Source organism: Emys orbicularis, chromosome 8 (genome assembly GCF_028017835.1).
Source record: "Emys orbicularis isolate rEmyOrb1 chromosome 8, rEmyOrb1.hap1, whole genome shotgun sequence".
Classification (NCBI taxonomy): domain Eukaryota; kingdom Metazoa; phylum Chordata; order Testudines; family Emydidae; genus Emys; species Emys orbicularis.
In genome coordinates this window covers 209,969-221,887 of record NC_088690.1, presented here as the reverse complement: position 1 = coordinate 221,887, position 11,919 = coordinate 209,969, and the positions used below count along the sequence as shown (strand labels likewise).

Below are 11,919 nucleotides of genomic sequence, written 5' to 3'. Positions count from 1 at the left end.
TAAATCAAATCAATCCAGGAACCGCCTTGTCTTTGCCAGGGTTCAGGCCGACTGGCCTACGTAAAGTGCAAATGCCAGTCCGTTTCAGTGATATCTGCAGTTGGGTCAAGGCAACACTCAAATTTCAGCTCTTCCCCAGGTTAAGATTAGCTTCACCATGCTGAAGGGGTGGCGGGCATGGCCTTACCCTGCCCCCGGGTCAGTACACATTTGCCATACCGAAGGGCATGTTGGCCCTGCCCAGGCCTTAGATCAGGTTGGCCATGCTGGAGGTGGTGGCGAGCCGGCGGTTCCCAGAGAGCCGGCTGGAGATGGTGAAGATGCTAATGTCACCTGTGTCCAAGCTCCTGGGAGCAACTGGGCAGCAGGAGATGCTGAGCACGTAAAGCAGCAGGCAGAGTAGAATGGCAGCCCCAGCAGTCATGAGGATGACGCCACTGGTGAACATGCTGGCCAGAGGCCGTGAGGCACTGAGCTGCATGGTTGTGGTGGAGAGGACAGTGAGGACCACGCCACAGACCAGCAGCACCAGGGCACTGAGCAGCAGCACCACACAGTCTGAAAAGCCACCACTCTTCAGCAGTTCAATCTGGTTCCGGCTCCGGATGCAGTTCATGTCCTGGACAGCAGAGCTCAGCAGCTGCTTCAGCAGCACCAGCAAGGCCAGGAGGCAGAGCGTGGTGCCCACAGCCAGCCGCCACTCCCCGGACCGGCTGCTGGTGCTATAGAGGAGGACGATGCCCCCTGTCCCGCAGGCCAGAATTAGCACCACGGCCACCCCATAGCACAAGATGGATTTCTTAGGGTCCTTGAACCACCACAGCTCGACATGCTCCTCAAGGATGTTCCTCTGAATATGGCCAGCATTCGCAGGGGGCCTGGGCACACGGAGCTGCTCCAGCTCGGGCATGGTGGGTGCCTGAGGGGCCTCTAGGCTGGGTGCTGCGCTGATCACACAGACGGCGCCAGGTCCCTGGCCGGGGCAGTCAAAGCCACAGCAGCTGTGACAGCTGTGACATTTCCTTGGGAGGCAGGCCGCTCGTGTTCTTGCCCTCTGATGCCCTGTGGCCACTGAATGTCAGAGCTCCAGTACAGCAGGGGTGCCCATCACTGCATCCCCTAGAGAGTTACGGGCTGCACGCCAGGGGATGCGCCAGGAAGGACTATGGCTGAGGGGCAGGATAACAGAGCTTGATCTGCGGTGTCCAGTGCGGTGAGCTGACGCACCTCCAGAGTGTCATGGGGAGTGGCTCATACTGAGTCCTCCAGCCCCCTCCTTGTCCTAGTTATTTCATCTGAAAAAGGCCAGAAAAGAACAAAGTGTAATTGAACAAAGCCCCTGCTCCCAAATACCCCCTCCCCCCTACAGTCCCCAGGGCAGGGTCAGAGACCTTCCTCGCTGAAACCCACACCCTGTGGCACAGGCCAGGGGACCCCCCCCCCCACCTATGCTGAGGCTCCACTCACTGGTGCATCTGGGCATCCCTGTTCAGTGAAGCCTGTCTCAGGGGTGATACTGCCGCTGTGGGTCTTCTGTCTCTCCAGACTCAATGGCTGCAGGGCTGCTGAGCCCAGAGACTGCTCAAGTGTCCCTGTTCATTCCTCAGCAGGACTGTGCCTGCAGCTGGGCACTGGCAGCACGGACAGAGGCAGGTCCCATGCTGTGATAAAGCCCCATTCACTGCCCCAGCCTCACATGCTCCCTCAGCAGCAGCTGCCTCTTGTCACCAACTGGCTCTCCAGCCCAGACTGTCAGCAAAGGGTTGGGTCCTGGGCTTAACTCTTACAGTCTAGTCCCAACCAATGGAGGAAAAATGAAACAATGAATAGTAACTGCTGAATTGGCTGTGCTTTCCGTCACCCCAATCCCTGGTCTGAGCCACCAACACACTTCCCTTGGATCATTGTCTCAGGCCATCAGCCCAGCCTGGATTCCCGCCCAGGATAATAGTAAAGTCTCTCACGTTCCCCCAGACACCGCACCACATAAAATTAATGGTTATTGCTCATGTGTTCGCGCCCCCTGCCCCCAGAGTTTCCTTGGATAGAGCTCCCTCTACCTGAGAGACAGGTATTCAATGTGCGCGTGAGGGCTAAGACTCAGCGATTCTGCATGCATTTTCTATAGTCTTGGTGCGCACCTGCCTACTCGAACACATACTTAAAGCACGTGGGGTGCAGAGGGGAAGCTACGTAATCTTCTGGACTTGACTATGCAAACAAGCCCCCAGCTCCTTCCTGCCTTGGCCTTCCCTGACATCTCACTGTCTCTGGCTAGGGACATCTGTGTCCCACCCCCCCACCCCCTGCTTAGCTATTGAGCAGAGTCTTTGCACTGTAAGTAGAAACCACTTGCATTGCTCCATCAGCAGATTCCCAGCATGTGAGAGGCCTCAGTGGGTGTAAAAACCAGCATGGGGTGCGCCTACGCTACCCACCATAGGAGGTGTGCTGGGAAACAGAGGGGCATGCTAGAGCCATGGAGGGAGGGGGTGCCAGGTATGTGTTATGCTATGGCTATGCTCAGTTGTGGACAACAACTTGGGACCCATGTTCAAGTTCCACTTACACAGGTTAGCGCAGCCCCAGGGGACCACCCAGCACATTAGGGAGCCATAACTGGGCTCCCAGCTGGCCCCCTCTTTCCTACTTCATTGACACAGAGACTCTGGCTCATGGTATCTAAACACCTCAGAGACAGTAATGGCTACACCCTCACAACCCCTGTAAGGCTGGGCATTATTAGCCCCATTTTACAGGTAGGGAACTGAAACCTGAGAAGCTTGTGACATCTCCCAGTCACACACACAGGGAATTTAGATCAGAGGCAGGACCCGAACCTACAACTACAGGGATCTAGACTGGGAAACTTACCCATAAGCCCAGCCTTCGTTCCCAATTACAAATTCTCCTTCCACCCAACCTCTTCACCAACTGTGAAAGGTCCTTGTACCACCATGCCCCTGGTCCTGGCACTGGGGCTTGTCCAGTTTGCTGTGTCTGTCTGGGACTAAAAGGGAAGGCCATATAGAAACGAGTCAAGCATAAGCTATAAAGCAGCAAGGAATCGTCTCACATCATCTCACTTTGCCTGTTATACAAATAGCACTAAGAACATATTACCTTGGTGCTGTGTGTGCTCTATTGGCTCCTATTTTCAGTCTCAAATACAATTGAAGGCTCCAGTCCCAGTTTTGGGGACCCTTATAGACTAGAGGGCTGAGCACATTGCTGCGTCTGCAGGCAGAGCTCACTGCACACAGTAGTGGCTCCTGGCATCTCAATGGTCTCAAGTTGCAGTGGGGGAGGTTTAGGTTTGATATTAGGAAACACTATTTCACTAGGAGAGTGGTGAAGCACTGGAATGCGTTACCTAGGGAGGTGGTGGAATCTCCTTCCTTAGAGGTTTTTAAGGCCCGGCTTGACAAAGCCCTGGCTGGGATGATTTAGTTGGGGATTGGTCCTGCTTTGAGCAGGGGGTTGGACTAGATGACCTCCTGAGGTCCCTTCCAACCCTGATATTCTGTGATTCTATGATCTCTCCATTCTCCCCCACAAACTCCCAGTAAGCCACCCTGCCATCCCCTTCTATGTCAGGGCCTCTCTACACTCCTCCTTCCCTACCCCCACCTGCGTGCCAGGGGCTCTGTGTAGCCCCCCCCCTCCCCTACCAGTGTGCCCCATTCTCCCCCCTTAGCATGGGCTCTATGTACACTCTATTAGCCCCTTACCACCCCAGACTCGTGCCAGAAGATGGGTGAGGGGGCTGCGCCAGTCTGGATGCAAGAAGTGATTTCCTTGACATCTGAAACAATGGCTACATGAGGCTTCTCTTCAGCTAGGCCAGGTGGGCAGGGAGTGGGGGTGCTGGAGCCAGACACTGCCTGACAGTGTCAGGGCAAACTCTTCCAAGCTCCGGCCCTGACTCTGATGGAGCATGAGATCACTGTTAAAGCCATAAGCACAACAGCCATTGTTCAAGGCTCTCTACCAGCTGGTCACATGGCAGGGCGGATTCTGAGCTCTATTCTGCTCATAGGCATGTAGCTAGTTGCGTTGCATGACCTTTGCTCTGTGATAAGCCCCTGCTGCGTCTGTGGAGTTTGGACTCTCCTGTGAGTGACTGGATCCAGAACACAGAAATTCCTAGTCTTGAGAATTTTTGCTTGGTCTGGATGCGTGTAGGATTCTTGATCAAACTCACAGTCTGTGGCTGTATTCAAAACAATTACAATCCTCCAGTTAGTGGCCAGAGAAGCAGCTGTGCCTGCCTGGGACCAGCTCTGCTATTCACAAACACAGCAACAGAAAAGACATTGCATGCTGCCTGCCCCTATACAGCGTGTGCTGTGTGGTGTTGGGGTGCATGCACCCTGCAAGGTAAATGCACTCAGCCCTGCAAGGGCCTGTCTGACTCCAGGGGACATTTCTGAGCTGGTTAGTTTAGATGGGGGCTGAGCTGTGCAGGGTTAGGGGTGAGCTCTGGGCTTCTGTCTGAGAGCCCCCTTGCAGGTTCAGTATTATTCTAACACTCAGCCTCATAGAGCCCAACTACACCAGCACCATAACTGCATGGCCACCTCTATATCACAGCACCCTTTGCCCCTCACTTTGTGCTCTAGGCATAGAGCTATGCTGTCTCACCATTACACCTTTCACACAGCTTCCACGAAGTCTTTGGACTGCAGGAGTTTAACTCTTTACATTTGATTTTTCTCCTTTGTTGTCTCACTCATCACATCAGAATAGTCTGCTTGGGCCCAAGGGACTGGCAGGGATGTGAAGCTTCACGCCTCCATACAGGAGGGCAGCTTCTTTCCACAGTAGACTGGAAGTGCTGAAAAGCTCTTTCTCTCTGCAGCAATTCCCCCCTTCCCCGAAACCTAGCGTGGAATAAATAGGGACACAGACACTCTTCATAAAGTCATAGATTTTAAGACCAGAAGGAACCATTAGACAATCTAGTCTGTCCTCCTCTCACAGATCATTAAATGTCCCCCCCCCCTTGTATTGAGCCCAATAACTTGTGTTTGAGTGAAGACTTTGAGTTCAGTATTTCTGGCTGTTATACATGGGACAGGAAGAAACAGGGGCCCAGATCCCATAGAGTGAAAGAGATTTCAGCTCAGATGGCTCAGTTGTTGAAATACTTCCACACGCTCTCCTGTTGTATGGTGTCAGGTCATCCCAGGAGACATTCAAAGGCTCTCGCCGCCCCTCCCCAACCCCATGTACCGGAGGAGAGAGACTACTAGGTTATGGGATTGTTTCCAGTGCTGCTGTTGGCTTTTGGACTGTTTTGTACAGTTTTATGTGCCTGATAGAGAATATAGGAGTATGTTGAGTGTAGGGATGCATAGTTATTCTAGGTCAGAATCCCAGAGGAATTTGTTGCATAAAATTCCTGTTTTGCAACATCTTAACATTTTCTAAACTGCAGGAAGTTGCACCAGTTATTTTTAAGCTTCCAGTCATCCTGGTATCAGTCCTTAAATATGCCCCTCCCCCCCACAAACAAATCCCACCCACCCCTATAAATTTTTTCCTTCTTGGTCACATCTGGGCACAGCACATATGGGGATGGCAGTCATGACACCCCCCGGCCACACATACACACACTGTGGATTGATCATGCCGGGGGAGGGGGGACCTAGAGTAGAGGGCTCAGGGTTATGGGGCTCGGTATGTGACAGCCTTCTATAGCCAAGTAGATCAGGTTTGTTTCACTTAATCAAAAAGGTTCATGATTGCTCTGCTAAGTGCTTAAACAGGCCCCACCATCATGATACCAGAGCACCTATTCCAGTGCAGATCTTGCTGAATGAGGACTGTGAAGCAACAAGAACGACTTGAAGCTGAAATGCCCAGCAGAAAAGGGTGAGGCAGGGCAGCGTCTGCTCCAGACAATCGGCTGACCTAGGCAGAACTTCAGTATGCAGACGCCCCCTCAGCAATCCCATAGCCATAATTTAAGAGAGATGAATTGACCATAAACAGTCTATATGAAACGGGCCTAGATCAAAGCACACTAATGACCTGTTAGTGTGGGCAAGCAGGGTGTACACCCTGCATGAATTCCTTACCACAGGCAGGGGCAGAAGAGCCTTCCCAAAAGGGGGGGGACCCAGAGGCTTTGATGTGGCCCTAGGCCTGCCCCTCCTCTTCCCCCTGAGGCCCTGCCCTGTCCTGGACCAAGCTGGAAGCTGGAGTGGGCCAGGGAGCCCCAGACCCTCCACCTGCCCGGGGAGGGGGAGGGGGGGGCGAAAGCAGCAGCCCCAGCCCATGTCCCTGACTCCTGGGCCCCTTGCCCAGGGCAGGTGGAGGGTCCACAGCTCCCCAAAGCTGCCGGGGCTCCCCGGCCAGGCTCTAGTTGCTGGCCTGGCCAGGAGGCGGAGCCTCGGAGGGAAGAAGAAGGACAGGGGTGAGGCCCATGATGAAAAGTGGATGGGCCAGGCCCATCCACTTGCAAAAAGTGGGAGGGCCATTGCCCCTTGCCCTCCCCCTGTCTGTTCTGGAGTCCCTGACCATAGGTGCTGAGTTTGTAACATATTTGGTTCAGCCCTGTAGGGGGGTATATCCCCCATATGTGGGTGTCTGGGGGGCAGTGAAGCCCTTCAGGTTAAAGAAAAATTTGAATGTGATTGGCCATAGACTGGCTCGAACTGTTATACTAAACATGGCTACAGCCCTGGCCTGGGTGGGTTAGTGACCCCTCCCCGGACCTGGAAAGGGTATATGGGAATCTAAGCAGCTTCTTTAAAACAGCACCCACAGGTCAAATGGAACACTCCATGGGACAGGAGTGATCTCATCCAGCGCTCCCTCTCCTATCGGTCAGTCCCCCTTTTGGCATGACAGTGCAGCAAATATATCAGCATGCTCCTCCATAATCAGATGTCCCTGGAAGGATGACACCCCTCCCAGTGGGGTCCCCCACCCCAAGGAGACAGCAGCCCTGCCCAGCCCTGGAATTGGGGCTCTCTCCCCAGGCGCACCATTTGACCTGTGCCATGGGGCTCTATCTCCCCTCCCACATCTCAAGTGAACCCCTCTGGGTGTCAAGGCCAGGGGCTGGTCCCCAACATGAAGCTGTGGGGGACGGGGGTGGGAAAGCCATGCACCACATGTATGTTTTTCTAAAAAAATCTGCTCTACGGATTATTTTGGGGACATTCTCTGACCTCTGCTATACAGGAGGTCAAACTGATCACAATGGTCCCTGTCAGCCTGGACGCTGTGAATCTAAGATTGGAAGAATGGAGTGTGTGTGTGTGGGGAAATAATACAGTGGGACTGGAGTCTGCACAGGGGTGGGACAGGGGGCAAGGACCTGGGGAGAGACCAGGACGCAGGGGACAGATGGGGTGGGGGGTTCAGGCCTCAGTTCCCCAGGTAGTGCCTGGGCTAGGACACAGGCAGAGATGGAAGTGGTGGCAGGCAGACTAGGGCAGGGGTGTTAGGACATGGGGGAACGGGAGCAGGCACAGATGGGGTGTGGGAAGAACACAAGGGAGCTGAGCGGGGAAGGAGGGTTAGGTCAGGGGCTGGGGGGCAGCAAGGGGGTGCCACTTACCTGGTTACCACCCACCTTGGGGGGGCCCTGCTGGGTCCCTCATCATTCAGCTTTTCCAGAGGGAGGCTACCGTGGGCTGGGCCAAGCTGTGGGCTCCCCTACCCTGGGGCTGCCTGTGCTAAGCTGGACCATCCAGCCACATGGTCCCTGTCGAGGCTGCTGCACACACCCTGCTGATGTGCATTAACTATTCATTAATGTACTTTGATCTAGTCCTGGTTCAAAGCGGCCTACGGAAAAGTGCATTAAGGGTGAACACGGGAAGTTAGACTGCACCGCAGCAGGTGAGCGCAGAATAGATCACACCCAGCTTGCTGTGACTCTGCCGCACCAGGCCGCTGTACTGCTCGAGGCAGCTGCCTATCTTGCCTATGCCTAGAACAGTCTATGCGTGTGAGAGGGGCAGACCACAGGATCAGTTTGGTTAGCTGTCATGAAGCAGCCCACAGCCCCACACCTCCCAAGTGGGGAGGATTAGGAGCTGTGTGAGAGACAGAGCGCGACACAAACAGCTCACATGCAGCTACAGGTTTTACTCACCCACAGCTGACAAGTAATCACCAACTTCAGGCACAATTCAGCCGCCTCTCCGCCTTTGCCTGAGTTCCCAACTGGCAGCTGAGGTTGCGCCACACTCTCCTTCCATTGGAATCAGGCTGACACGGCAGGTCCTGGGATATGGCCCAAGGGTAAAATCTGGCCTCTTTCCTTCCAACAGCAACGGCCTGCCAGGCAACAGGTGTAACTTCCAGCTCTCCTTCCTTGGCCTATTCAGCCAGCTACCTGCTTCTGATAGGCTGCAGCAAGCACAACCCTTTCACCTGGACTGTGACAGGTACATTCCCCAGCAGGGTGGGGTCTGATACAACCTGTTGTCCTGGAAGAGATTCCAGGGCTGTAACTGTGGTGCCTGGGTGTCGCCCTCCCCCCGCAGAGCAGGATGTCTCATTTCACATTTCCTGGTTTATGACAGAAGCTGTGGGGAGTGGTGAACAGGTGGAACAAGGCTTCTGGCTGAGCTGGCAGAGCCAAGCAGGCTTACCAGAGTTAAACAAATAGTGACTAACATGGCATTTAATATGTTAACTCTTAAGTCACTGGCTGAGCAGAAGACATTTGAGACCTTCAGGACTGGCCCTTTACAGAGTCAATGGGGTCAATCTGGGAGTGCTGTGATAGTGAGGAAGCAAAGCCAGGCCCAGAGACACTGAGCCATTCCCAGCATGCCCGTTTCTCCCTTGCTGCAAATGGCTTCTTCTTTGGGCAGCCTGCCTGCTCAGCCCCCTCTTGGGAGAGAACAGCAGGTGGTTGGGGCCTCCTGGCATGCAGCCCAGCAGATCCCATGCTGAACAACAGGTAGGTAGGGAACAGGAGACGTCTCTGCCTGTTCAGTTGGGAATGGGGGCTGCTCTGGTGTTTGCAGGGGTCAGGAAACCAGAAGGGTTTGTTCAAGAGAGGGCACAGGAAGAGATGGGGCTGCTGCCAGGCAGGAGGGAGAAAATTGAGCCAAGTGTATTCAGGGCACATCCCTCCCTTAGAATCCTTAGGTGACTGGCCTCAGGGCTAAAGAGGGATGATTCCTGCTGTGCTTGGGGGAAGCTGACAGCTCTTTGGGGGGTGGAGGCTAGGTGGGGAGAAGGAAATATTTAGTTGATCATGACTTCCATATCACATCTCCTGTGCAAATGGGTGACGGGCTGGAGGTGCACTAGCAAAGTAAAATACTGGATTCTGGGCAGTGTGTGGGAGCCTTAGGTCAGGATATTCTATAATGACCCTAGAGAACACAGTCTGGATAATTTGTCTATGTAAAACGTGAATTCTGGTTGATTTTATGAAACTGATGGGTTATTTAATGCCACAGTGCATACGAAAACATCCATTTGCTACCGGGGCAGGAACAATGGAGGTGCGTTAACTCGGAGGGTCCCTTATTCAAATACAAACACCTTTGGACAATGAGTTGGCCACTGCCTAGTGAAAACTATCCTTCCAGGTGAGCTGGTAACCAAAGAGATGACCTACCTGTGGGAGGAGGTGAGAGGGGGCTTTGTGGCAGACCAAGAGGGTCACCTGGTAAAGGGTACTGCAACTTTATAAAGGACTCTCTCACTATCCCTTTTAGCAAAAGAAAAGAGACCAGAAGCAGCCACAGGCAAGACAGAGCAGGCGAAGGAGAGAGGGTCATCCAGGGACCCTGATATGATGCTGCCTAAATCCAAATATTTGGCTCCCAAAGAGCTCTTGGAGTTGTGAGGAAACTAAGGCCTGGTCTACACGAGAAAGTTAGGTTGACATAAGCTGCGTTAGGTCGATTTAATAATATATGAGTCTACACTACTGAGTCCCTTCTGCCAACCTAAGTGGCCTGTAAAGTCAACTTCTGTACTCCACCTCCACAAGAGGTGAAGCACTTGATTCGACATCCATGGGTTGATATGGGGATAGTGTAGACACTGCGTTGTGTAATTTGAATGAATTGGCCTCCAGGAGGTGTCCCACAGTGCTCCGCTGTGACCGCTCTGGAGAGCACTTTCAACTCCACTGCACGTCAGCCAGGTACACAGGAAATAGACGCCCCCGTTAAAGCCCCAGGAACTTTTCAATTTTCATTTCCTGTTTGATCAGTGTGGAAAGCTCTTCAGCACAGCTGATCATGGAGACTAATGGCCACAGACGCGCTCCAGCATTGAGTACACAGGAGGTGCTGGATCTTATTGCTGTGTGGGGAGAAGAGTCTGTGCAGGTAGAGCTCTGATCCAGCAGAAGAAATGCTGACATCTATGCCAAAATAGCATGGAGGCGAAGGGCTACCGCAGCAGTGCCGTGTGAATATAAAGGAGCTTCTGCAAGTGTACCAGAAGACAAGGGAGGTGAACAGTCATTCTGGAACAACACAGGTAAGTGTCACATTACTGTGGGTCATTGCTGAAACTGGTTTTCAAAGCCTCACAGAGACACAGAGCCTCTCAATGTGCTCTTCTTATTGCCCTGGTGTCTGGCTGCTCAAAATTGGCTGCCAGGTGATTTGCCTCAACTTCCGCACCCCAACGGAAACTTTTCTCCCTTTGTTTCACAGAGATTATGGAGCACACAGCAGGCAGCAATAACAATGGGAATATTGCTTTCACTGAGGTCTAACCTAGTAAGCAAACAACGCCTGCGGCCTTTTTAACATCCAAAGGCACATTCCACCACCATTCTGCACTTGCTTAGCCTATGGTTCAGGACTATTTAAAAAAACTGGACGAGCACAAGTCCCTGGGGCCAGATGCGCTGCACCTGAGGGTGCAAAAGGAGTTGGTGAATATGATTGTAGAGCCATTGGCCATTATCTTTGAAAACTCATGGCAATCGGGGGAGGTCCTGGATGACTGGAAAAAGGCTAATGTAGTACCCATCTTTAAAAAAGGGAAGAAGGAGGATCCGGGGAACTACAGGCCAGTCAGCCTCACCTCAGTCCCTGGAAAAATCAAGTATCAGAGGGGTAGCTGTGTTAGTCTGAATCTGTAAAAAGCAACAGAGGGTCCTGTGGCACCTTTAAGACTAACAGAAGTATTGGAGCATAATCTTTCGTGGATGAATGCCCACTTCATCAGACGCAAGCCTGATGAAGTGGGCATTCACCCAGGAAAGCTTATGCTCCAATACTTCTGTTAGTCTTAAAGGTGCCACAGGACCCTCTTTTGGAAAAATCAAGGAGCAGGTCCTCAAGGAATCCATTGTGAAGCACTTGGAGGAGAGGAAGGTGATCAGGAACAGTGAACATGGATTCACCAAGGGCAAGTCATGCCTGACCAACCTGATTTCCTTCTATGACAAGATAACTGGCTCTGTGGGTAAAGGGAAACCGGTGGACGCGATATACCTTGACTTTAGCAAAGCTTTTGATACGGTCTCCCACAGTATTCTTGCCAGCAAATTAAAGAAGTATTGAATGGAGTATAAGGTGGATAGAAAACTGGCTAGATCGTCAGGCTCAGCGGGTAGTGATCAACGGCTCAATGGCTAGTTGGCAGCCAGAATCAAGTGGAGTGCCCCAGGGGTTGGTCCTGGGACCGGTTTTGTTCAACATCTTTATTAATGATGTGGATGATGGGATGGATTGCACTCTCAGCAAGTTTGCGGAGGACACTAAGCTGGGGGGAGGGTAGGGATAGGGTCCAGAGTGACCTAGACAAATTGGAGGATTGGGCCAAACGAAATCGAATGAGGTTCAACAAGGACAAGTGCAGAGTCCTGCACTTAGGACAAAAGAATCCCATGCACCGCTACAGGCTGGGGATCGACTGGCTAAGCGGCAGTTCTGCAGAAAAGGACCTGGGGATTACAGTGGATGAGAAGCT

General features: G+C 52.8%; 1 protein-coding gene across 1 annotated transcript; it reads right to left on the bottom strand.

Annotated features, from left to right (window-relative positions):
- Positions 1-247: 247 nt before the first annotated feature.
- Positions 248-910, bottom strand: TMEM125 (transmembrane protein 125). The gene has a single exon (XM_065408881.1). The coding sequence runs from the start codon at positions 908-910 to the stop codon at positions 248-250; it is 663 nt and encodes a 220-aa protein (XP_065264953.1).
- Between the last annotated feature and the right edge of the window lie 11,009 nt (positions 911-11,919).